The sequence below is a fragment of the Pseudophryne corroboree genome, chromosome 6 (assembly GCF_028390025.1).
Source record: "Pseudophryne corroboree isolate aPseCor3 chromosome 6, aPseCor3.hap2, whole genome shotgun sequence".
Taxonomy (NCBI): domain Eukaryota; kingdom Metazoa; phylum Chordata; class Amphibia; order Anura; family Myobatrachidae; genus Pseudophryne; species Pseudophryne corroboree.
Window position 1 is genome coordinate 648,111,080 of NC_086449.1, and position 26,734 is coordinate 648,137,813.

Here is a 26,734-nt window from a genome sequence, read left to right on the forward strand (position 1 = left end):
GCGGTCTGATAGATCGCTCAGCACGCATCTCTGCCAGTGTGTATTGGCCTTAACACTTCCTTATCTCTGTTTTTTTCACTGCTCCAGGCTTAATACATATGAGACCAATTGGGAACCTGCTAAAACTGTATTTTTGTTTGTCCTCTTTCTTTTAACCTTCTGTTCTCTAGCGTGTTTGTGCATTAGAGGCTGAAATATCAGCACTTGCCTAAGTCATAAGATTCTGCAGCTCGGTCACATTTGTAAAGACATGTGATGCTGAATAGTGTTTGCTTTCACTTAAGCATTTTTTTTTTTTTTTTGCAAATCTCACAAAACCGTTTTCTTTTATTCTCTTTTTTTTCTCTCCCCGTTTTTATTTTTTGTAAACTATTAGGAAAAAAGTTCTACTCATTTTGGTTTTATAAATCTATAATATATAACTATAATATAGTTGTCTGACTGGATTATAAGCAGAAGGTACAGTGGGTCACGCATTATTTTCCAACTTTGCCTTTGAACTTTTCATTTCACAAAACTCAACAAAAACTGTTTTCTCAGGTTACCCAAATGAAATATTATAGATTAGCAGATCCTGCCTTTACCTATCTCCTGGATGCTGCAATTAGGCATGCTCCCCTTTGAGGGACCCTCTTCACCGAAAGCCTGATGCCCCCACTAGCTGATCGCATGGGGGGCTGCTAGTATTGGTAGAGGGAGCTTACCCATGGACCTCAATGTTGGGGCCACTGTCGAGTGCTCTAGGTCAGGCATGGGTCAATAAGTGGTTTGATTGTGGCAGCTCCAGGCTTTTGGTAACCATGAGAACATTTGGGGAATAGGTATAATAGGCAGCTCGCGTTCAAAAGTAGACTTCTTTTTAAACATCCATTTCCTCCAAATAGCAGGCATCATATGTCAGGTATGCTTGAGATGGAGACACACCTGAACGATGTCTCTGCGACATTTTGTTTCCATCCAAATTGGAACAACATAACAAGTGGATAGTATAGTGCGTATCCATGATTTGTGTGCTCCCGCGGTTGCAGTCGATAACTTCCGGTCGCCCGTGCAGCACTGCCGATCGGAAGATATTGTATGCAACCCAGTGAATATTAGTGAAGGACGGAACATCGTTCTTATGTGTAGCCGACTTTAGTTTACCCATAGCTATGAATTTAAGAACATATGAGAGGGTTACCGTGAATATACTGTACTATAAACATGGACATGTGTCACATTATGGAAACCATTGCATATGTTTTATTGCATTTTCTTCTGTTTAAGCAATAGCTTCTTTATGCCATTATTGGATTCACAGAAGATCTGTTTCTCATGAAGTTCAAAGGGCAAAAGCTTCACTAACTCTTGAAGTGTGAAATAGCTGTAGTTTTCCTTTAGTGCAATAGATTACAGTTGCTCTGTCTAAATGTGATACAAAATTTCAGATCCAAGTATAACTATTTACAAAATGGGTATAGCAGGTGTACAGATGCCACCGCATAAATCTGCAGTCGGATGTGTTGGCAAGTGCCAGCCTCAGAGTCCTGTTTCCCGTAATCTGTGTCTAAATTTAAACTAGTTTTATTTATGAACAGTGGCAAAAGCTTAATCTCATGAGACTTGATGTTTGGCGGGCTTCCTGCATGGAAGTCAGACACCTGACCTCTGATCTACACCAGTAGACATTCCCTTAAGAGGAGATAGGTAGGAGCCATGGTTCTCACTCACCTCAGTAGTAAACACGCCATGTGTTGTTTATGGGGAATCGAGTACGGCCACTCACGAGGTGTATGCAGGCAGATAGTTTTCGATCTGAAATAACAAGGCACCCTGAAGTAGCCAATGACCTCAGGTTGCCTCCATGATTACACTGGACACAGCTCAAGCAATTCATTACTGTTCATTGTCAGTGTTCTGAGAAGCTTTGGTCTGCCCATAGTTCTCTGAGCTGTTCAGTATGACATTGTGGACATTATTTAATAACCTATGAAGAACCATAGTCTTTAGCCTAGAGCTCCCACTTACATTATTCAATAAACTGGGCAGCACTTCATATTCTCTTAATTCTCTGGAAGAGAGTTTTTTGATAAATTATAAGCTGAAAGGTGCAGAAGAAAAACACATAGAAAAATCCTTTTAGTAAATAAAGAAACTCCCACAGCCTCCTCCGCAATATATAAAACCTATAGTACAGACCTCGCACTAAACTTATTTTGGATTTAAAGGATGTTTACAAATCAAAACAAAAGTTTGGTAAATGTGACTTAACGCCTGTGCTACAGAGGGTATGCAGTCACCAATTATAAAGTTGACATTTATGATGTTGACACAGTTAAAATGTCGACACCATTAATGTGAACACTTGCAAAATGCTGAGATAGGAAATATTGACATTCCCATTAGAGATAGGGTTAGATTTACAATAAAAGACAACCTAATGAATGTGCTAATATACAGTAGCTCATTAGCTCCTTATTCATCACACGTAAAATACCATGTCCGTCACAGGCCAGGTAATGTATGTGGAATGTTGTCTGGCCATGATCGCACAGAGATGATGTCATACGGCACGCTGGGTTCTATGGCTTGGACTTTTTATCTATTATTATTTTTTGTGTTTTAGAGAACATTTTGTTAGATATACTTTTTTTTAATTATTATTTTAAGGGAACCTGTCAGTGTTCACAATTTGTTACTTTTTGCTTACATTGCCAGTGCATTATGTAAGTGTTAAAGTGCATGTTTCCCTGTGTTACTGTGTATGCCAAAAAAGGTTACAGTTAAACTGTAGGGGATTTTTTAGATTCTCAAAGTGTTGCTGAATTTAAGTTCCAAGTTAATAATAATAATAATACAGGTTCTCAAATACAATAGCTAAAGGAGAGTGACTATAATTGCAATATTTTGTTTTAAAACTGGTAATGATGGGTTAAAGCAAACTGGTTTCAGGATTTAAAAGCAATCCAGATGAACAGGCTGTAAGCGTGTGTACACGTAGTGGCTGTGCCCTGCCCTTGGCCTGTGAGCCAGTTCTGGTATTGAGGGTTCCCTTTATTGCAGTCACATGTCTGTTGGAGGGCAGCCAGCATAATGTGATCTGTCTTGGAGGAAACACTATCACCAGCAGATGCAGCCAGGGTTACCAGAATAGTAAATAATGTATCACAAGACTCCGTCTCTTTGCTCTGCGCAAACACATTCTAATACCTTACAGAAAGATGAGTTTTACATGTAGTTGGTTTAATTCAGAGCACATTAAACGTTGTACAGTAAAATTGTAAGTCCTACAGTACACTGTTTTTGCATATTGTTTATAAAAAAGGAGTGCTTACATGTATTTTCGGAGAAAGAGGGATGGCCTTTCTTTTTATTTTAAGCCATGCTTACTACAGTACCCTTTAATATATTGTATACATATATGTATATACTGTATAAATTTTACCTGCAAACACTTAAAACATCTAACATAATTACCATCGCTTCTTAAACCTCTCACAATCCTTTCATTTCTTACACTCCAGATACATTTCTGCACCTACTTTATCTACGCTTTTGACTCATTTCATACGAAATCTACACCCATTCCCTTACACTCTCCTCTCCTACTTCCACTTTCCCTCAACCTATTTACCTACTTAACACTATGTCAAGGCTTTCTTATACTCCCCACATCACTCAGTGTCTACCTAATAATGTATCTTTATCCTTCCCCCCTAGTCTCCTACACCTCCTCCTCTCTCCCCTCCTCTCTCCCCTCCTCTGTCTCCCCTCCATCCCTCGGTTTCCTTCCCCCTCCTTTCCTGTTACCCCACTTTCATTCACCTCTGCCCCATGGTCCTGCTATCCCACAACTCAGCCCTGCTCCCTCTCTCCCTTCCCTGTCACCTCCCCATACCCCCATCCACATCACACTGACCTCCCTCCCTGCCCACAGTTTCCCCTCCTAGCTCAGGCACCCGCACCATTACCACTCTCTCATCATCCCTGCCCTCAAAGTTAATCTCACCTCATCGCTACAGAAACCCTGATAATCTCATTCACATCTCTCCCACAAACTCATACCCCCTATCCTGTGCCCTCTGGAATGCCAGATCTGTTTGTAACAAACTGGTCCCCACTCATGACCTTTTCATTTCCAACGCCCTACTCATACTAGCCATTACTGAAACTTGGATTACGCCCTCTGACACTACTTCTCCTGCTGCTCTCTCGGCTGGGGGCCTCACATTCACACACACACACCCCGACCTAGGGGTCGCCATGAGGGTGGTGTTGGGGTCCTTTTACCTTCTAGTTACTCCTACCAACTCATACCACCAGAACCATCCCTTACATTTTCTACATTTGAGGTCCATACTATACGCCTCTTCCAACCAGTACATTTAGAGTAGCTGTCATTTACCGCCCCCTGGCACTGCTTCCAAATTCATCGACAACTTTGCTTCCTGGCTTGCTCACTTCCTCTCTTCTGACATTGAAAAAACCTTTTAACCAGGCGCTAATAACATGTGCTTTCAAAAAGTCCTTTTGAATAGTATCAAAATCAGCTGCAGAAAGTTTGATGACCTGGGGTTAGCAGGTCAATCACATTGCACTGGACCACCCCAATGCAATTAACCACAAAACTCCAATTTTAAACTCTTGCGCTATAATAAAAATATATATGATATGGCTGACAATAATAACAAACTACTAATAATTTAAAATATTTAATAATACATGAATAATCACAAATTATAAAACAAGACCGGTCTTAATCATTTAAACATCTAAGGTACCAAGTGTAAATGCTTTCCATTAAAAGGAGGTGGACTTGAGCATATTCTGTGCACAGAAGTGTATGAACTAGCTCTGTAGGCAAATGACTGAATATATATAAGTCAAACTAGATCAAATGTAACTGCTAATAGAGCCCGTATATTAGATGGTTACCAATGAACAGTCACTTAGTATCAAAGTTCCTTTGAACGTGACAATCCAACATAGGACAGTAAACTGAGTGAGAGCCGCTCCAACCGGAATCTTACGTGAGGTATGAGCAAATACTGTCAGCAGGAAAAAGTCCCGACATCTACCACGATGGCTTCTGGCTGCGGGAAAACCGGCACCTGCACTGGCGTCTGCTGTAACCTGTCCTGCTCGACCTGAATGCTCCACAGATCTCCACCTCTACGTGCCGTTTGCGGGCAACGATGAACGGCTCCTCTCCACTCAAAGATATTTCAACCAGCAGATGGATAATGCAGCTGGTATAAGATACGGGTCTGACTCCAGCAGGGGTCCAAAACGTATAGCTTCTGACGCGTTTCGCTCCTCCCACATGGGGCTTTTTCTTTGATAAAGCCCCTGTGGGAGGAGCGAAACGCGTCAGAAGCTATACGTTTTGGACCCCTGCTGGAGTCAGACCCGTATCTTATACCAGCTGCATTATCCATCTGCTGGTTGAAATATCTTTGAGTGGAGAGGAGCCGTTCATCGGTGCCCGCAAACGGCACGTAGAGGTGGAGATCTGTGGAGCATTCAGGTCGAGCAGGACAGGTTACAGCAGACGCCAGTGCAGGTCCCGGTTTTCCCGCAGCCAGAAGCCATCGTGGTAGATGTCGGGACTTTTTCCTGCTGACAGTATTTGCTCATACCTCACGTAAGATTCCAGTTGGAGCGGCTCTCACTCAGTTTACTGTCCTATGTTGGATTGTCATGTTCAAAAGGAACTTTGATACTAAGTGACTGTTCATTGGTAACCATCTAATATACGGGCTCTATTAGCAGTTACATTTGATCTAGTTTGACTTATATATATTCAGCCTTCTCTTCTGACATTCCCTCCATTATCCTAGGTGATTTTAACATCCCTATTGACATCCCCACACAATCCCCTGCCTCTAAACTCCTTAACCTCACCTCTTCACTTGGTCTCTCCCAGTGGACCTCCTCACCCTCCCATGTGAATGGGAGCTCACTGGATCTGGTCTTCACTCACCGCTGTGATATTCCAGATTTTTTCAACTCTCCATTTCCCCTCTCTGACCACCACTTGCTCTCCTTTAACCTATCTCTCTCGACTTCCCCATCTCTACCTCCTAAGGCTACCATCACTAAGTGTAACATTGAAGCTATTGACACCACATTCCTTCCCTCCTTGTTTGACTCACTTCTCTCTCCTATTCTCTCTCTCTCTCATGCCCTGAACAAGCCACTTCCACATACAATGCATCCCTTACTTCTGCTCTTGACTCTGTTGCTCCACCAACCACTATTTACCCTCGCAAATTAACACCTCAACCCGGGCACACCAAATGCACCAGGTATCTGCAAAAATGCTCACGTACTGCTGAGCGACACTGGAGGAAATCACGCTCTAAGGCAGACTTTCTCCACTTCAAACTTATGCTCTCATCCTTCAGTGCTGCCCTTTCTCTTGCTAAACAGTCATACTTCAAGAACCTCATCTCCTCCCAGTCTTCCAACCCCCGGCACCTCTTTGCCACTCTCAACTCACTCCTCTGCCCACGTCCACCTCGTCTCCCTTCCTCACTCTCTGCTCTTGACTTTCCCACTTACTTCACATCCAAAATTGACTCCATACGTCAGGACATCACATCACACCAGACCATCAGTAACCAGCCTTCTCCCATCCCTTACCAACCCTCCCCATCCCTCGCACCAACTCTGACATCTTTCTCCCATGCATCTGGAGAGGAAGTCATGGCCCTCATTCGTTCCTGTCCCCCCACCACCTCCCCACTTGACCCTATCCCCTTCCGCCTACTCCGCTACCTCTCTCCTTCTGCTTGTTCCCACCTTCTCAATCTCTCCCTCTCATCAGGCACTGTCCCCTCTGCCTTCAAGCATGCACTCACCTCTCCTATTCTTAAAAAACCTACCCTTGATCTAAACACTCTCTCCAACTACCGACCCATCTCTCTCCTCCCTTTTGCCTCCAAACTCCTTGAGCGTATTGTCTACAACCGCCTTACTTCCTTTCTTTCCTCACACTCACTGCTTGACACATTCCAGTCTGGCTTCCGTCCTCTCCACTCCACTGAAACTGCCCTTACAAAAGTATGCAATGACCTCCATGCTGCTAAATCTAAGGGACACTACTCTCTACTTATTCTACTGGATCTCTCTGCTGCTTTTGACACTGTGGACCATCCTCTCCTACTGCAAATTCTTCACTCCATTGGTCTGCATGACACTGCCCTTTCTTGGCTGTCGTCCTACCTTTCTGACCGTTCATTCTCTATCTCATCTTATGACTCTACCTCCCCCTCACTTCCACTAACTGTAGGGGTACCCCAAGGTTCTGTCCTTGGTCCTCTACTCTTCTCTCTCTACACGTCCTCACTAGGTAAGCTCATTAGTTCTTTTGGTTTCCAATATCATCTCTATGCTGATGACACTCAAATCTATCTTCCCTCTCCAGACCTCTCCCCTGCTCTCCTCACTCGTATCTCCAACTGTCTCTCTGCTACCTCTTCCTGGATGTCCCAGCGCTTTCTTAAACTTAACATGTCTAAGACCGAGCTGATCATCTTCCCTCCCTCCCGCATAACCTCACCTCCTACAATCTCATTATCTATTGATGGCACTACTATCTTCTCTATTCTCCAAGTGCGCTGTCTTGGAGTAATCCTTGACTCCTCCCTCTCCTTCAAACCACACATTCTGCACCTCTCACAAACCTGCCGTTTTCATCTAAAAAATATTTCCAGGATCAGACCCTTTCTGACCCAGGATGCTACTAAGACTCCTATCCACTCACTGGTCATCTCCAGACTGGACTACTGTAATCTCCTCCTAACTGGCATTCCTGACAAATACCTCTCTCCACTCCAATCTATACTCAATGCTGCTGCCCGGGTCATCTTCCTCACCAAACGCACTACGACCACCTCTCCTCTCTTACTAGACCTTCACTGGCTCCCCTTCCCTTTCAGAATCCATTTCAAGCTTCTCACACTTGCTTACAAAGCCCTCACCCACTCCTCTCCCATCTACATCTCTGACCTTATCTCCCTTTACACTCCCACCCGTCCTCTTCGCTCTGCTAATGCACGTCAACTCTCCTGCCTACGGATTACTTCCTCCCACTCCTACCTCCAAGACGTCCTAGTGGATGCTGGGAACTCCGAAAGGACCATGGGAATAGCGGCTCCGCAGGAGACTGGGCACAACTAAAGAAAGCTTTTAGGTCACCTGGTGTGCACTGGCTCCTCCCACTATGACCCTCCTCCAAGCCTCAGTTAGATTTTGTGCCCGGCCGAGGTTGGATGCACACTAGGGGCTCTCCTGAGCTTCTAAAAAGAAAGTATATAATTAGGTTTTTTATTTTACAGTGAGACCTGCTGGCAACAGGCTCACTGCAGCGAGGGACTAAGGGGAGAAGAAGCGAACCTACCTGCTTGCAGCTAGCTTGGGCTTCTTAGGCTACTGGACACCATTAGCTCCAGAGGGATCGACCGCATGGAACTGGCCTTGGTGTTCGGTCCCGGAGCCGCGCCGCCGCCCCCCTTACAGAGCCAGAAGCAAGAAGAGGTCCGGAAAATCGGCGGCAGAAGACATCAGTCTTCACCAAGGTAGCGCACAGCACTGCAGCTGTGCGCCATTGCTCCTCATACACACTTCACACTCCGGTCACTGAGGGTGCAGGGCACTAGGGGGGGGGCGCCCTGAGCAGCAATAAAAACACCTTGGCTGGCAAAAATACCACAATACCAGAGGCTATATATGTGATAATTACCCCTGCCAGAATCCATAAAAAAGCGGGAGAAAAGTCCGCGAAAAAGGGGCGGAGCCATCTCCTTCAGCACACTGGCGCCATTTCTCCCTCACAGCTCCGCTGGAAGGAAGCTCCCTGGCTCTTCCCTGCAGTCTACACTACAGAAAAGGGTAAAAAAGAGAGGGGGGGGGCACTAAATTTAGGCGCAGTATATATAACAGCAGCTATAGGGGACATAATTCAGTTAGTCCCTGTATTATATAGCGCTCTGGTGTGTGCTGGCATACTCTCACTCTGTCTCCCCAAAGGGCTTTTGTGGGTCCTGTCCTCTGTTAGAGCATTCCCTGTGTGTGTGCGGTGTCTCGGTACGGCTGTGTCGACATGTTTGATGAGGATAATTATGTGGAGGCGGAGCAGATGCCTATAGAAGGGATGTCACCCCCTGCGGGACAGACACCTGAGTGGATGGACTTATGGAAGGAATTGCGTGCACGTGTCGACTCCTTACACAAAAAATTTGACGACATGCCAAATGCGGGACAGCCGGCTTCTCAGCTCGTGCCTGTCCAGGCGTCTCAAAGGCCATCGGGGGCTCTAAAACGCCCGCTACCTCAGATGGCAGACGCGGATGTCGACACGGATACTGACACCAGTGTCGACGACGATGAGTCTAGTCTAATGTCCACTAAGGCCATTCGTTGCATGATTGAACCAATGAAAGAGGTGTTACAAATTTCTGATATAAACCCAGGTACCACTAAAAAGGGTATTATGTTTGGGGAGAAAAAACTACCCGTAGTTTTTCCCCCATCAGAAGAATTAAATGAAGTGTGTGAAGAAGCGTGGGCTTTCCCTGATAAAAGATTGGTAATCTCTAAGAAGTTACTAATGGCGTTCCCTTTCCCGCCAGAGGATAGGTCACGTTGGGAGACACCCCCTAGGGTGGATAAAGCACTCACACGTTTGTCTAAAAAGGTGGCACTACCGTCTCCGGAAACGGCCGCCCTCAAGGAACCTGCTGATAGAAAGCAGGAGGCGATCCTGAAGTCTGTATATACACACTCAGGCATTATACTTAGACCAGCTATTGCGTCAGCATGGATGTGCAGTGCTGCCGCTGCGTGGTCAGATTCCCTGTCAGAAAATATTGACACCCTAGACAGGGACACTATTCTGCTAACCATAGAGCATATAAAAGACTCAGTCTTATACATGAGAGATGCACAGAGGGAGATCTGCCGGCTGGCATCTAAAATAAGTGCATTGTCCATTTCTGCTAGGAGAGGCTTATGGACTCGCCAGTGGACAGGGGATGCAGATTCAAAAAGGCACATGGAAGTTTTGCCTTATAAGGGTGAGGAGTTATTTGGGGATGGTCTCTCGGACCTAGTTTCCACAGCAACTGCTGGGAAGTCAGCATTTTTACCCCATGTTCCCTCACAGCCTAAAAAGCGCCGTTTTATCAGGTACAGTCCTTTCGGACTCAGAAAAACAGGCGTGGAAAAGGCGGGTCCTTTCTGTCCAGAGGCAGAGGTAGGGGAAAAAGGCTGCAACAAACAGCAGGTTCCCAGGAGCAAAAGTCCTCCCCCGCTTCTTCCAAGTCCGCCGCATGACGGTGGGGCTCCACAGGCGGAGCCAGGTACGGTGGGGGGCCGCCTCAAAAATTTCAGCGATCAGTGGGCTCGCTCACAGGTGGATCCCTGGATCCTGCAAATAGTATCTCAAGGGTACAAACTGGAATTCGAGGCGTTTCCACCCCACCGGTTCCTAAAATCTGCCTTGCCGATTACTCCTTCAGACAGGGAGGCTGTGCTAGCGGCAATTCACAAGCTGTATTCCCAGCAGGTGATAATCAAGGTGCCCCTACTTCAACAAGGACGGGGTTACTATTCCACACTGTTTGTGGTACCGAAACCGGACGGTTCGGTGAGACCCATTTTAAATTTGAAATCCTTGAACACATACATAAAAAAATTCAAGTTCAAGATGGAATCGCTCAGGGCGGTTATTGCAAGCCTGGACGAGGGGGATTACATGGTAACCTGGACATCAAGGATGCTTACCTGCATGTCCCCATTTACTATCCTCACCAAGAGTACCTCAGATTTGTGGTACAGGATTGCCATTACCAATTCCAGACGCTGCCGTTTGGACTCTCCACGGCACCGAGGGTGTTTACCAAGGTAATGGCGGAAATGATGATACTCCTTCGAAGAAAGGGAGTTTTAATTATCCCGTACTTGGACGATCTCCTAATAAAGGCGAGGTCCAAGGAGCAGTTGTTGGTGGGAGTAGCACTAGCTCAGGAGGTGCTACACCAGCACGGTTGGATTCTGAATATTCCAAAATCACAGCTGGTTCCGACGACACGTCTACTGTTCCTGGGTATGATTCTGGATACAGTCCAGAAAAAAGTGTTTCTCCCGGAGGAGAAAACCAAGGAGTTGTCCTCTCTAGTCAGAGACCTCCTGAAACCAAAACAGGTATCGGTGCATCACTGCACGCGGGTCCTGGGAAAGATGGTGGCTTCTTACGAAGCAATTCCTTTCGGCAGGTTCCATGCCAGAATCTTTCAGTGGGACCTGTTGGACCAATGGTCCGGATCGCATCTTCAGATGCATCGCCTAATAACCCTGTCTCCAAGAACCAGGGTGTCTCTGCTGTGGTGGCTGCAGAGTGCTCATCTTCTAGAGGGCCGCAGATTCGGCATACAGGACTGGGTCCTGGTGACCGCGGATGCCAGCCTTCGAGGCTGGGGGGGCAGTCACACAGGGAAGAAACTTCCAAGGACTATGGTCGAGTCAGGAGACTTCCCTACACATAAATATTCTGGAACTAAGGGCCATTTACAATGCCCTAAGTCAGGCAAAATCCCTGCTTCTACACCAGCCGGTACTGATCCAGTCAGACAACATCACGGCAGTCGCCCATGTAAATCGACAGGGCGGCACAAGAAGCAGGTTGGCAATGGCAGAAGCCACAAGGATTCTCCGATGGGCGGAAAATCACGTACTAGACCTGTCAGCAGTGTTCATTCCGGGAGTGGACAACTGGGAAGCAGACTTTCTCAGCAGGCACGACCTCCACCCGGGAGAGTGGGGACTTCATCCAGAAGTCTTCACGCTGATTGTAAATCGATGGGAACGGCCACAGGTGGACATGATGGCGTCCCGCCTAAACAAACAACTAGAGAGATATTGCGCCAGGTCAAGGGACCCTCAGGCGATAGCTGTGGACGCTCTAGTGACACCGTGGGTGTACCAGTCAGTTTATGTGTTCCCTCCTCTGCCTCTCATACCAAGGGTACTGAGAATAATAAGAAAACGAGGAGTAAGAACAATACTCGTGGTTCCGGATTGGCCAAGACGAGCGTGGTACCCGGAACTTCAAGAGATGATCTCAGAGGACCCATGGCCTCTGCCGCTCAGACAGGACCTGCTGCAGCAGGGGCCCTGTCTGTTCCAAGACTTACCGCGGCTGCGTTTGACGGCATGGCGGTTGAACACCGGATCCTGAAGGAAAAGGGCATTCCGGAGGAAGTCATTCCTACGCTGATTAAAGCCAGGAAAGATGTAACTGCAAAGCATTATCACCGCATATGGTGGAAATATGTTGCTTGGTGTGAGGCCAAAAAGGCCCCAACAGAGGAATTTCAACTAGGTCGATTTCTGCATTTCCTACAAGCAGGAGTGACTATGGGCCTGAAATTAGGCTCCATTAAGGTACAGATCTCGGCTCTGTCGATTTTCATCCAGAAAGAACTAGCTTCACTACCTGAAGTTCAGACGTTTGTGAAAGGAGTGCTGCATATTCAGCCCCCGTTTGTGCCTCCAGTGGCACCTTGGGATCTCAACGTGGTGTTGAGTTTCTTAAAATCACATTGGTTTGAGTCACTTAAAACCGTGGATCTAAAATATCTCACGTGGAAAGTGGTCATGTTATTGGCCTTGGCTTCAGCCAGGCGTGTGTCAGAATTGGCAGCTTTGTCATGTAAAAGCCCTTATCTGATTTTCCATATGGATAGGGCGGAATTGAGGACTCGTCCCCAGTTTCTCCATAAGGTGGTATCAGCTTTTCACTTGAACCAACCTATTGTGGTGCCTGCGGCTACTAGGGACTTGGAGGATTCCAAGTTACTGGAAGTAGTCAGGGCCTTGAAAATGTATGTTTCCAGGACGGCTAGAGTCAGGAAAACTGACTCGCTATTTATCCTGTATGCACCCAACAAACTGGGTGCTCCTGCTTCTAAGCAGACTATTGCTCGCTGGATTTGTAGCACAATTCAGCTGGCGCATTCTGCGGCTGCACTGCCGCATCCTAAATCCGTAAAAGCCCATTCCACAAGGAAGGTGGGCTCATCTTGGGCGGCTGCCCGAGGGGTCTCGGCTTTACAACTTTGCCGAGCTGCTACTTGGTCAGGGGCAAACACGTTTGCAAAATTCTACAAATTTGATACCCTGGCTGAGGAGGACCTTGAGTTCTCTCATTCGGTGCTGCAGAGTCATCCGCACTCTCCCGCCCGTTTGGGAGCTTTGGTATAATCCCCATGGTCCTTTCGGAGTTCCCAGCATCCACTAGGACGTTAGAGAAAATAAGATTTTACTCACCGGTAAATCTATTTCTCGTAGTCCGTAGTGGATGCTGGGCGCCCATCCCAAGTGCGGATTGTCTGCAATACTTGTACATAGTTATTGTTAACTAAAGGGTTATTGTTGAGCCATCTGTTGAGATGCTCAGTTGTTTTCATACTGTTAAACTGGGTATAGTATCACGAGTTATACGGTGTGATTGGTGTGGCTGGTAGGAGTCTTACTCGGGATTCAAAATCCTTCCTTATTATGTCAGCTCGTCCGGGCACAGTGTCCTAACTGAGGCTTGGAGGAGGGTCATAGTGGGAGGAGCCAGTGCACACCAGGTGACCTAAAACCTTTCTTTAGTTGTGCCCAGTCTCCTGCGGAGCCGCTATTCCCATGGTCCTTTCGGAGTTCCCAGCATCCACTACGGACTACGAGAAATAGATTTACCGGTGAGTAAAATCTTATTTTTTCACGTGCTGCACCACTTCTCTGGAATTCCCTACCTCTCCCCCTCAGACTCTCCACCTCTCTACAAAACTTCAAATGGGCTCTCAAGACCCAATTCTTCACCAACTCCAGCCAAATCTCATCCTAAACCTCTGTTCCACGCTCTCTATGTACCCCATCTGTCTCACCCCTGTCTGTCTACCCTCCCCTTTAGAATGTAAGCTCTCCCGAGCAGGGCTCTCTTCCCTCATGTGCTTATCCTTTTCTTACTTTAATAATATTCAACTGTACCAAATCCAGCAGTCTTCTGCCACCTGATACTTATTCCAGTGTCATCTGCTGATGTAGCTATGTTTATTTACCCTGTACTTGTCCTATATTGTCAACTGTAAGTTGCTGTTTTCCTGCTTGATTATTTGTTTATGTACTCTGTAATTGGGCGCTGCGGAACCCTTCTGGTGCCATATAAATAAAGGATAATAATAATAAATATATATAGCCAAACAAATAAGCGGCACTCACGGGACTCCTCAAATGAACGGGTCCGACACCCCGATATTCAGCAACGTTTCGGGTTTTATTTCAAACCTTCGTCAGGCATATATAAACATTAAAACATATCTTACTTTTATAACTTCTACATCACCATGTGCAAACACAATCCCTGAGAGCCCGGCCTGTCAGATTTCCACTGACATCACCAGGGTCAGACTGATTACCAATCAGGTGTGCCACTCGATTGTTACAGTGTGAAGCACGCTGGATCAATAGGCTCAACACTATTGCTCCAAGGGGTCTGAATGAGGCACTTTCTTTTAATAGCTTCATATGATTCTATGGCAATTTGGGACTGCATGTTACCTGGCCTGAAATATACTGATTTAGTTTACTCTGATACAGTTATTTAGTATTTTTGATTCCCTCCTAGGTGAAATAATTTATAATATATAAACAGCAGTTGCATTATGACATTTGCTATTTAATGTGCAGTATGCTATGTATAGCTTGGATCTGTGCTTGAGTGCTGTTTTCTTTGTATGGTGAAGGGTTAATGCACACCTGATTGGTAATCAGTCTGACCCTGGTGATGTCAGTGGAAATCTGACAGGCGGGCTCTCAGGGATTGTGTTTGCACATGGTGATGTAGAAGTTATAAAGGTAAGATATGTTTTAATGTTTATATATGCCTGACGAAGGTTTGAAATAAAACCGAAACGTTGCTGAATATCGGGGTGTCGGACCCGTTCATTTGAGGAGTCCCGTGAGTGCCGCTTATGATTGTTTGGCTATTTTACAGTCGCAGAGCTGTTTAAGAGGGCACCGGGCGAGTCGACTTCTAAAGCACAGAGTGCAGAGTTCCATATGATATATATATATATATATATATATAATAATTACACACACACACACACACACACACACACACAACTTTGAGGCATTTGTATGGTACATTACAGAGTGATTTGTAACTACACTTGTGTTTCTGCTGTGGGGAGAATTCATTTTCTTATATTTAGTGCATAAGTGTCTGAGCAGTAACTTACATTCCTCTGACTCAGAGCTAAAGACAGATGCTTTCAGGAAAATATACTTCCTCCCACTGCAGCACCTTAGTTATGTGTAAGGTGATACAAAGAACACAAGAAGTAGACGTGAGAGAGAAGATACAGAGAGCCCAGAGAGAAGATAGTCTACGGGCTGGATGTAATGACGCCCAAGTTCGGCGGCCATGCGTGATGCCGGACAAGTTTTTTTAAAGGCTCAATCTCAAGGCATGGCTTTGCCTAGTAAATGATTGACCCTTTAAAAATCTTCAGAGTGCTCCCGGCATCCCGCACAGCCACCATACTTGGGAGTCATTACATCCAGTCCTGTATATTTTCATTATCTTACAATTCAGTTAATGGAGTGATTCCCAAACTGGGTGCTGTGGCCCTTGCAGTCATGCCATGGGTTGGTGATGCAAAACCAAATCAGATTATTTATGGACAGTGGAAGCGGCAAAACCAGTGCTGTTGGCTGCCTGTCACAACATGTGTAGGCAAACTGAAGCGCAGCCCTGTCCACCACCACATAACCTCCTTTTTTCTGAATTTCTCAATACCAAACTCTTGGCCTTGGAGGTGACGTGATACAATTGCTGATGCAACACACGGTGCCATAATGTACGGAAGTTTGGAAACCACTGTGTAAAGCCATTTCCACTTTGAGATGACCTATTTATTGGACCGAACACTCCCATCTGCAACTTTTTATTAACTGTATGTTTTTATCTTTCTGGCTTCTTTCTGTGCGTGTCAATTCTATGTGTTGGCATAACTATAGCGTAACGCACTTCCTGTGTTGTAAGCAATCCTATCCAGGGTACAGATTTGGGTCTTATTCATTGCCAATGAAACAAGTAAAAGAACTCCTGAATCGTACATATGTGCGTGAAAAACTAAACTGCAAGTTCAAAACCTAAAGGAACTCATAAAATCGGTTTCGCTGGATGTGCACACTAAGGGGCAGATTTATTAAGCCTGGTGAAGTCATAAAGTGGAAGGTGTTAAAGCACCAGCCAATCAGCTCCTAACTTCCATGTTGCAGGCTGGGTTTGAAAAATGACAGTTAGGAGCTGACTGGCTTGGTGCGTTATCACCTTCCACTTTATCACTTCACCAGGCTTAATACATCTGCCCCTTAAGTATCCTAAGTTATACTATGCCACTAAAATAGTGATACTTGTACACAAATCATCCTGTAACGTTTACAAGCCCTTATTTTTTAATTATACACATTCACTGCCAATGTCGTAAACTCAATACACCAAGAAGTGTTTCTGTGGTGCATTAGTCATGTCTGCTTTGTTTAGCTTAGTGGCTGTAGGAACTGTTGAGAATTAACCATGATGTTTGATAGGGATGTTGTTTTTCATGTTTTTTTTCATCAAAGTTTGCTCTATCTGTTTACTCTAAAGAGAGGACATTACAGGTGATAGTCACCTATTTGGTAGCTTTTTTTTATGTGTGGTATTATTTTTTTAATTTTTTTTAAAGTTTGAAGTACGTTGTGTACTTGGCTTTTATTAGAAGTTCACCCAGATGTGTTCTCATACTGTAGTGCTGTCGGTGTGCAAGCAAAAGGTTCTTCTTATTCACACTACTAAAAACTGCTAGAGGCGACATAACTCCATGTCTAGTGTACATTAACCAAAGGGGCTTGTACATCTGTGCGCGGCTTAGTCACAAATCTATGTAAAAGAAGTTCTGATAAGAGCTGATGCGGCTGTTCCCCCCCGCCACAGTCTGTTACACTGAATCTGACAGGTCACATCCTAGCGTGTCCGGTCTTCTGGGAGCAGCTTTGTGCGCAGCTGCAATGCGATGAAAACACAGTATGTAGTGAAATGTTTGCTACACTACCTGTGTCAGAATATCTGTCACACCGGGCCTCTCACACCGTATGGTGTAAAGACTTTACTTATATGAGGACACATCTGTATTACACATAAATTCCATCCTACTATTATAATGCCGTAACATGTCATGCGTTTCCTAAATATTGAAATAGGTAGAATTTTTACCTAAATCAATTTCTGTTTTTAAAATCCAGGACAACGATCTGTAACCTGTACACTATGCCCAGAATATCCGAACCTGTTTGGCTGACGATGATGTCTGGATCACCGGAAAAAAATCACCTTTGCCAACGCTTTATGAAGGAGTTCGCATTCCTGATGGAATACACATCGAAAAACCAGTAATGTCTATTATTCCTTATTAATCTGCTCACATGTGCATCTGATAAGGCATAGCTTGTAGTACATATTATATATACGTTACCATTCACACTCCTTATACACATGAGATTTTGGTTGAGGAGGAGTAGCAGGAAAAATGGTCCTCGCAGTGAATCCCAGATCTGGTCTCCTCAGCAGACGTCTAGACGTTTCATTTTTTTCTTTTTTTCTCAAATTACCCCTTGTGCTAAAAAAGGAATTCTCATGAGATTAGTGTCCAAGTCCTATTGAGGATTGCTTTCTCATGATGATGGTTCATCCCGCAACATGGCTGCTACCTCTGTTTGTTTCAGTAACATTTCTCAAACAACATTTGCTGGGCTGACACCATTGCTGCCCCAGTGGAATCATTCTCTGGCTTGTAGAGAAATGCTTACCAGTGCATCCTTAGGGGTCCTGGCTTCTCCTGACCCTCACTTTATGATGTCTTGACGTCACATGTTCTGCAGTGGCCCTGCTACTCTCCATCTGCATTGCACACAGTGTATACAAAAACATACAGCCTACTGTACATTCATCTGTTTATATTGCACTACAATAGTTCACAGGTGTGTGCAACAATAAAGCAGGCATTTGGAGACTGCTTTGATGTACTGTTAGCAGCTACTGATCAGTCATATTTCAGCAGCTGTAATAGAGAGAAAGGAAAACATCCACAGACTACTCTGAGGTATTTGAGCTTGATGGAGGATTTTCATACAGCATGCCTGTATGTTCTACACATATGTATTGTACATGTAAAGGGGTGAACAGATGCTGCTTCAAAAATAAATAGATGATTTAAATACCCTTCTATATAAATTGGAGTGTCAGATATTGTCTAAACACAAAGGTAATTTTAGTTATGGGAAGGACTCCAACTCTAAAGACCTCACAAATATGCCACGTGCTAAACAATAGCACAAAGTCCAGAGTATTTTAATCAGCATTGTGACCTGACTGCGGAGTCCAGACTAAGCAGCCAAAAATAGTGCCAGGGTCAAAGCAGTAGTTAAAAATAATGAGGACATTTAAATCCTGCCTGGGTGGGCCTAGGGTCTGTTACTTGGTGCTATTTATAAATACCATCTGAAAAGGTGTTTGGATGCTTTAGGCTGATACAGTGCTCATTGACAGCTGAGGGTCATGATCCAGTGGTCTGATCTGGAATCATACATTTTTGTTCCTGGTATTGCAGTCATTAAACATTGTCTTAAAAATGAAGCCCGTCTTAAAAATGAAGCCCGTCTTAAAAATGAAGCCCGTCTTAAAAATGAAGCCCGTCTTAAAAATGAAGCCCGTCTTAGATACAGAATTGATAGGCACTTGTGCATTTGCAAAGTGAAATCTACTTGATTCACCATATGCAGTAGCAGGATTTCCACGCAGGGGGGATAGGCTCTGATAAGTGCAAGGGAAACTTATGTCCGACGCCCATGCAAAGCACTAATTAGACATTCATGCAAAATGGCTTCAATAGTAACGTTCTGCCTGTTACCGGAAGATGCCGTTTGTAAAGGCCTTAATAGCGCTAAAAGTGTGGAGACACTATAGTCCCAGAAATGAATCCCATGATTACCCCTGTAAATCTGGTATCCCAGTGCTCTGGAGACTGTACAATCTCAGTGCTTTGCAAATGAGTAACTATGGAAAGAAAGCAGAAAAGGATTTTTATCATTTTCTTTGTTATTCTCTCTATTGCATTAAAATAAATTAGGCTTTTGATAAAATCTAGAGCCCCTGGCAGACCACTCAGGAGGTCACATCTCCTTTTAGTGGCTGAGCCCTTAGATTGTTTTTAAGAACACATACACAACTAAAGGTCTTCCCAAAATATTTTCTCTTATGTCCTAGAGGATGCTGGGGACTCCAAAAGGACCATGGGGTATAGACGGGATCCGCAGGAGCTTTGGCACACTGAAAAGACTTAAACTGGGTGTTAACTGGCTACTCCCTCTATGCCCCTCCTCCAGACCTCAGTTAGACTTTGTGCCCAGGACTGACTGGACACTCACTTGGGGAGCTCTCCTGAGTTTCTCTGGAAAAGACTTTGTTAGGTTTTTTATTTTCAGGGAGACCTGCTGGCTACAGGCTCCCTGCATCGTGGGACTGAGGGGAGAGAAGCAGACCTACTTCTTCTTAGTTTAAGGGCTCTGCTTCTCAGCTACTGGACACCATTAGCTCCAGAGGGTTCGATCACTTGGTGCGCCTAGCTGCTCGTTCCCGGAGCCACGCCGTCACCCCCCTCACAGAAGCCAGAAGACAGAAGTCTGGTGAGTATGAGAAGTACAGAAGACTTCAGGACGGCAGAAGACTTCAGTAAAGGTACAGCGCAGTGGCAACGCTGCGCTCCATGCTCCCACACACACATTTTCCTCCAGCACTTACAGGGCGCGCCCTGGGCAGCATCTTACTGGGTCTTCTTGGGCCGGCAGATGCTTGTTCAGTGCATTAGCACCGTTTTCGGGACCCCCGCCGGCATTTTAGTATTTTTGAATTTGGCGGGCTAAAGCGCGCCGGGAGGGGGCGGAGCTTAGCCGCGCGGCTCACAGGCTCCATTTTCTCCTCGCGTGCAGACAGGAGACGCTGGTCCGGGACCTCCACGAGCTCCATTAACGTAATGGGGAGCTTATCGGGGGGGGGGGGGGGGGGGGGGCAGTGGCTGCTGCATATTTGGTATATTGGGCAGCGCTGGTACATATATTTTCGTTGGTGGGATATATGGGCGCTAGGGTGTGAGCTGGCATACTCCCTCTGTGTTTCTCTGTCCGGGCTTCCTTGTGGGCCTGTCCCCTGGCTGAGGCATTGTATGTGTGTGTCGGTGGGTCGATACTAGGTGTCGACATGTCTGAGGCTGAATGTTATTCACCGGAGGAGGTTTTGGGGGAGGCAGATGCGGGTATGGAGTTGGCTCTGTCGACGCAGCCGACACCTGACTTACTTGCACTGTTGAATACAATTAATTCTAATGTGACTTCTTTATCAAAGAGAAGAGATAAATCTGAATCACAGACACAGGTGTGGAAAAAATCCATGGAGGATGCTTTGTCACAGGTACAGACCCCGTCGGGGTCGATAAAGAGGCCGTTCACTCAAGTGGTAGATACTGAGACCGACACGGATTCTGAATCCGATGTCGACTTCACTGAGGCTCCTTTACATCATAGATTAGTTAAGAGTATTCAGTACATGATTGGGGCTATAAAAGATGTGTTACGCATTTCTGAAGAACCTGCCGTACAGGAAACAAGGATTTGCTTGTTTAAGGAGAAAAAACCTGAGGTGCAGTTTCCCCCCTCTCATGAGATTAATGCTCTTTGTGAAAAGGCTTGGGAGTCGCCGGACAAGAGGTGGCAGATTCCCAAGAGGATTTACATGGCGTATCCTTTTCCATCAGTTGATAGGGGAAAATGGGAGGTGTCTCGTAATGTTGATAAAGCTTTATCTCGTTTGTCTAAGAAGGTGGCACTTCCGTCTCCTGACACGGCAGCTCTCAAGGATCCGGCGTATCGCAAGCTGGAGTTGTCTCTAAAGTCCATTTTCGCTAATACGGGTGCATTGCTCAGACCTGCTGTGGCGTCGGTATGGGTGAGTAGTGCTATTGCTAAATGGGCTGAGAATTTAGCTTCTGATATGGATACCCTTGATAAAGATACTGTTCTTTTAACTCTTGGTTATATCAAGGACGCTGCAGATTACCTGAAGGATGCGGCGTGGGATGTTGGTCTCTTGGGGTCAAGAGCCAATGCCATGTCGATTTCGGCCAGGAGGGCGCTGTGGATACATCAATGGAATGCTGACGCCGATTCCAAAAGAGCTATGGAAGCGTTACCCTTCAAAGGTAATGTCCTGTTTGGGGAAGGCTTGGCGGACCTGGTTTCTACCGCGACGGCGGGTAAGTCCTCGTTTCTTCCCTATGTTCCCACACAACACAAAAAACCACAACATCAGCAGATGCAGTCCTTTCGTCCAAATAAATACAGGCGAGGAAAAGGTTCATCCTTTCTCGCTTCAAAAGGTAGAGGAAGGGGAAAGAAGTCGCCTGCAGTGTCAGGCGCCCAGGACCAGAAGTCCGCACCTGCCGCTGCCAAGTCCACTGCATGACGCTGGGGCTTCCCTGGGGGAGTCCGTCCCGGTGGGGGGCCGTCTGCAGTTCTTCAGTCGGGTCTGGGTCCAATCGGACTTGGATCCGTGGGTTCTAGAGATTGTATCTCAGGGCTACAGGCTGGAGTTTCAGGAGACGCCCCCTCACCGGTTTTTCATGTCGACCCTGCCAGTGTCTCTTCCGGACGGGGTGGTCGTGCTGGCAGCAATACAAAAGTTGTGTCTACAGAGGGTCATTGTTCCCGTTCCCCCGTCTCAACGGGGGGAGGGGTTCTAATCGAGCCTCTTTATGGTGCCGAAACCGGACGGTTCGGTCAGACCGATTCTGGACCTAAAATCCCTCAATCCATACTTGAAAGTTTTCAAGTTCAAGATGGAATCTCTTCGAGCGGTGATTGCCAGCCTAGAAGGGGGGGATTTTATGGCATCAGTGAACATAAAGGATGCCTACTTACACGTCCCGATTTATCCTCCGCATCAGGCTTTCCTAAGGTTTGCGATACAGGATTCTCATTACCAATTTCAGACGTTGCCGTTTGGGCTTTCCACGGCCCCGAGGATTTTCACCAAGGTCATGGCGGAGATGATGGTTCTCCTTCGCAGGCAAGGGGTTACAATTATCCCGTACTTGGACGATCTCCTGATAAAAGCGAGGTCCAAGGAACGTTTGCTGAGGAGTGTGAGTTTGGTACTGTTGGTGCTCCGGCAGCACGGTTGGGTGCTAAATTTGCCGAAATCTCAGTTGTTTCCGGCCACTCGGCTGTCGTTTCTGGGCATGATTCTGGACACGGAGTTACGAAGAGTATTTCTTCCAGAAGAAAAAGCTCTAGAACTGCAGTCGATGGTCAGGGAACTTCTGCGGCCGAAGACTGTGTCCATCCATCAATGTACTCTGGTTCTGGGGAAAATGGTTGCGGCGTACGAGGCCATTCCGTTTGGCAGGTTTCATGCCCGGGTGTTTCAGTGGGATTTACTGAGCAAATGGTCCGGGTCTCACCTGCACGTGCACCGGAAGATAAGTCTATCTCCCAGAGCCAGAATTTCTCTCCTGTGGTGGATGCAGAGTTCTCACCTCCTGGAAGGTCGCCGGTTCGGTATCCTGGACTGGGTGCTTCTGACAACAGATGCAAGTCTCCGGGGCTGGGGTGCAGTCACCCAAGGAAGAAACTTCCAGGGGAAATGGTCGCTCCAGGAAGCTTGTCTCCACATAAATGTTCTCGAGTTAAGAGCCATTTACAACGGCCTGCAACAAGCAAGAAGCCTTCTTCAGGGTCGATCTGTCCTGGTACAGTCAGACAACATCACAGCGGTGGCGCAAACAAGGCGGAACAAGGAGCAGAGCGGCAATGGCGGAGGCCACAAGAATCCTTCGCTGGGCGGAACAACACGTGAGCGCACTGTCAGCAGTCTTCCTAACGGGAGTGGACAACTGGGAAGCAGATTTCCTCAGCAGACACGATCTCCATCCAGGAGAGTGGGCTCTTCACCAGGAGGTATTTGCAGAGGTGACAAAGCGTTGGGGAATTCCGTTAATCGACATGATGGCGTCTCGTCTCAACAAGAAGCTTCCGAGGTATTGTTCCAGGTCAAGAGACCCCCAAGCAAGTGCAGTGGACGCCTTGGTGTCTCCGTGGGTGTTCAGGTCGGTGTATGTGTTCCCTCTACTTCCTCTCATTCCAAAGGTACTGGGGATCATTCGACGAGCAAGGGTTCAGGCGATTCTCGTTGTTCCAGATTGGCCAAGAAGGTCCTGGTACCCGGATCTTCAGGAGTTACTGGTGGAAGATCCTTGTCCGCTTCCTCTAAGAGAGGACCTGTTGTTGCAGGGTCCATGCGTGTTTCCGGACTTACCACGGCTGCGTTTGACGGCATGGAAGTTGAGCGCCAGATCTTAGCTCGTAAGGGTATTCCCGGGGAGGTCATTCCCACTCTCATTAAGGCTAGGAATGAGGTTACGGCGAAACATTATCACCGTATTTGGAGAAAGTATATTTCCTGGTGTGAGACTAAAATGGCTCCTGCGGAAGATTTTCACTTGGGTAGTTTTCTCCATTTTTTGCAGGCAGGTGTAGATGCAGGCCTGAAAGTAGGCTCCATCAAGGTGAAGATTTCGGCTTTGTCTATTTTCTTTCAAAAGGAATTAGCTGTCCTCCCAGAGGTTCAGACTTTTGTAAAAGGAGTAATGCATATCAATCCTCCGTTTGTGGCTCCATGGGATCTTGACGTGGTCTTACAGTTTCTCATGTCTTCCTGGTTTGAGCCTTTGCGTAAGGTTGAGTTGAAGTTTCTCACCTGGAAGGTAGTCATGCTGTTGGCGCTGGCAACTGCCAGGCGGGTGTCTGAGTTGGCGGCTTTATCTCATAAGAGCCCGTATTTGATTTTTCATTCGGATAGGGTAGAATTGCGGACTCGTCAAAAATTTTTGCCGAAGGTGGTGTCTTCGTTTCACATTAACCAACCTATTGTGGTGCCGGTGGCTACGGATGCTGTGGCGGTCCCAAAGTCTCTGGATGTGGTGAGAGCTTTGAAGATCTACGTCGCCAGAACGGCTGTTGCCAGGAAAACTGAGGCGCTGTTTGTCCTGTATGCTTCTAACAAGATTGGTCATCCTGCTTCAAAACAGACTATTGCACGCTGGATTTGTAGTACGATTCAGCAGGCTCATTCTTCGGCCGGGCTACCCGTGCCGAAGTCGGTAAAAGCCCATTCTACCAGGAAAGTGGGCTCGTCTTGAGCAGCTGCCCGAGGCGTATCGGCTTTACAGCTTTGCCGTGCGGCCACCTGGTCAGGGGCAAACACTTTTGCCAAGTTCTATAAGTTTGATACCCTGGCTGATGAGGACCTCGCGTTTGCTCAGTCGGTGCTGCAGAGTCGTCCGCACTCTCCCGCCCGATCTGGAGCTTTGGTATAAACCCCATGGTCCTTTTGGAGTCCCCAGCATCCTCTAGGACGTAAGAGAAAATAGGATTTTGGTACTTACCGATAAATCCTTTTCTCCTAGTCCGTAGAGGATGCTGGGCGCCCATCCCAGTGCGGACTGTTACTGGCAATGTATTCTTGTTGGTTAACTTGGTTTATACACGGGTAGTGTATTTCTGGTTTTCAGCTTGTTGGTGTTATTTCATACGGTTATCTGGTTTACTATTACTCCGGTGATACGGTATGTTTGTGGTGTGGGCTGGTATGTTTGTAGCCCTTAATTTACACAAAAATCCTTTCCTCGAAATGTCTGTCTCTCCTGGGCACAGTTCCTATAACTGAGGTCTGGAGGAGGGGCATAGAGGGAGGAGCCAGTTCACACCCAGTTTAAGTCTTTTCAGTGTGCCCAAGCTCCTGCGGATCCCATCTATACCCCATGGTCCTTTTGGAGTCCCCAGCATCCTCTACGGACTAGGAGAAAAGGATTTATCGGTAAGTACCAAAATCCTATTTTTTCCTCAACTGTTCTTCTTTTCCTCATTGTCTCCTCAGACGATTATCTAACTGTCGTCACTGAGAAAGTGCTTATGTCTTACTACAAAACAGGTCACTATTGAAGTACTGGTTGCTAGAAGCAGAACTGCAGACGTGTATACACTTTACCATATGGATATATTTTCATTCTTTGCCTGCTGTATTTTAATGTGATCTTCTCAATAAACATTACTTCAAAAAAATAATAATAATCAATGTAATCTGCTACTAAATGAAAGCCCCATGTTTAAATAAAATGGGGGGGAGATTTATCAAAGCTGGGCGAGAGATAAAGTTTAGAGAGATTTAGCAGTCTATTTATAAAGCAGTGGGAAGCGTGGAGAAGTGAGCCAGTGGAGAAGTTGCCCATGACAAACAATCAGCATTGAAGTAAAGCCCCGTACACACGGGGAGAGAAGTGTGCTCTCCTCCCTGCCCTGACAGCTGAGACACGCCGCCGCTGGACTGAGCACAAACGGGCACTAGAGGCGCATGCTGCGCTCTCCTCCCCTGACACACAGCAGCAGGCCGGAACAAGTGGCTTTGCGGGCCTTATACGTTCGGCGGGCCGGAGGTTCCCCACCGCTGACATAAAGTATTCCCAATTTTTATGTGTCTCCTTTATGTTTGAATTTTATGGTAATAAATAGCTTTTTAAATAATTTTAAACATACTGGCAATTGTTTACCCTTTATGGACACCGTGGTCGCTACTCACCCTCATCCCCTCCTTTCTTTTATATATATATATATATATATATATATATATATATATATATATATATAAAGAGGACTAGCGGTGCGGCACTCCAATGATTGACAGAGAGTAAGATGTAGTGACAACGTTTCAATGCCCGTATTTATTGTGGCATTTTCGTCAGGATATACATATAAAAAGTGAAACATACCTTATATAAGGACCATCACCATGTGAGAACGCCAGCCGGCGCGGCGGGACCACCCACCCGTCCGACTCAGCGGGGATTACGTCATGGCGCACTGAAAAGACGCGTATGACTGTGAGTGAATGGAAGACCCGTCACCATGACAACAAAGATATACAATGCACACATAGACATAAACACATCTCACAAATACAGAAAATACCATATCCTTAGTAGATTAGTATATACTTAAAATATCAATCTGTGAGACAAGAACGGATATAAATATTTAAGTAGAGTATTTATATCCGTTCTTGTCTCACAGATTGATATTTTGATTAGAGTTTCCCCATTCATGGTTTTTTCGTCCCTTTTTTGTTTTGTTTGGTACTTGGTATTGATATTTTTATGCAGCTCCCTTATTTGGCCTGTTAAGTATATACTAATCTACTAAGGATATGGTATTTTCTGTATTTGTGAGATGTGTTTATGTCTATGTGTGCATTGTATATCTTTGTTGTCATGGTGACGGGTCTTCCATTCACTCACAGTCATACGCGTCTTTTCAGTGCGCCATGACGTAATCCCCGCTGAGTCGGACGGGTGGGTGGTCCCGCCGCGCCGGCTGGCGTTCTCACATGGTGATGGTCCTTATATAAGGTATGTTTCACTTTTTATATGTATATCCTGACGAAAATGCCACAATAAATACGGGCATTGAAACGTTGTCACTACATCTTACTCTCTGTGTCAATCATTGGAGTGCCGCACCGCTAGTCCTCTTTATCTATTCATTGTGAGGGCAC

General features: G+C 46.0%; 1 protein-coding gene across 4 annotated transcripts in view; it reads left to right on the forward strand.

Moving 5' to 3' along the window:
• FNIP1 (folliculin interacting protein 1) overlaps positions 1 to 26,734 on the forward strand; it is a 199,862-nt gene that overhangs the window by 150,604 nt on the left and 22,524 nt on the right. For all 4 annotated transcript variants that reach the window (XM_063928214.1, XM_063928217.1, XM_063928215.1 and 1 more), the window contains one exon: positions 17,323 to 17,469. In XM_063928214.1, coding sequence (XP_063784284.1) covers positions 17,323 to 17,469 — 147 coding nt within the window. The remainder of the gene's footprint in view (positions 1 to 17,322; positions 17,470 to 26,734) is intronic.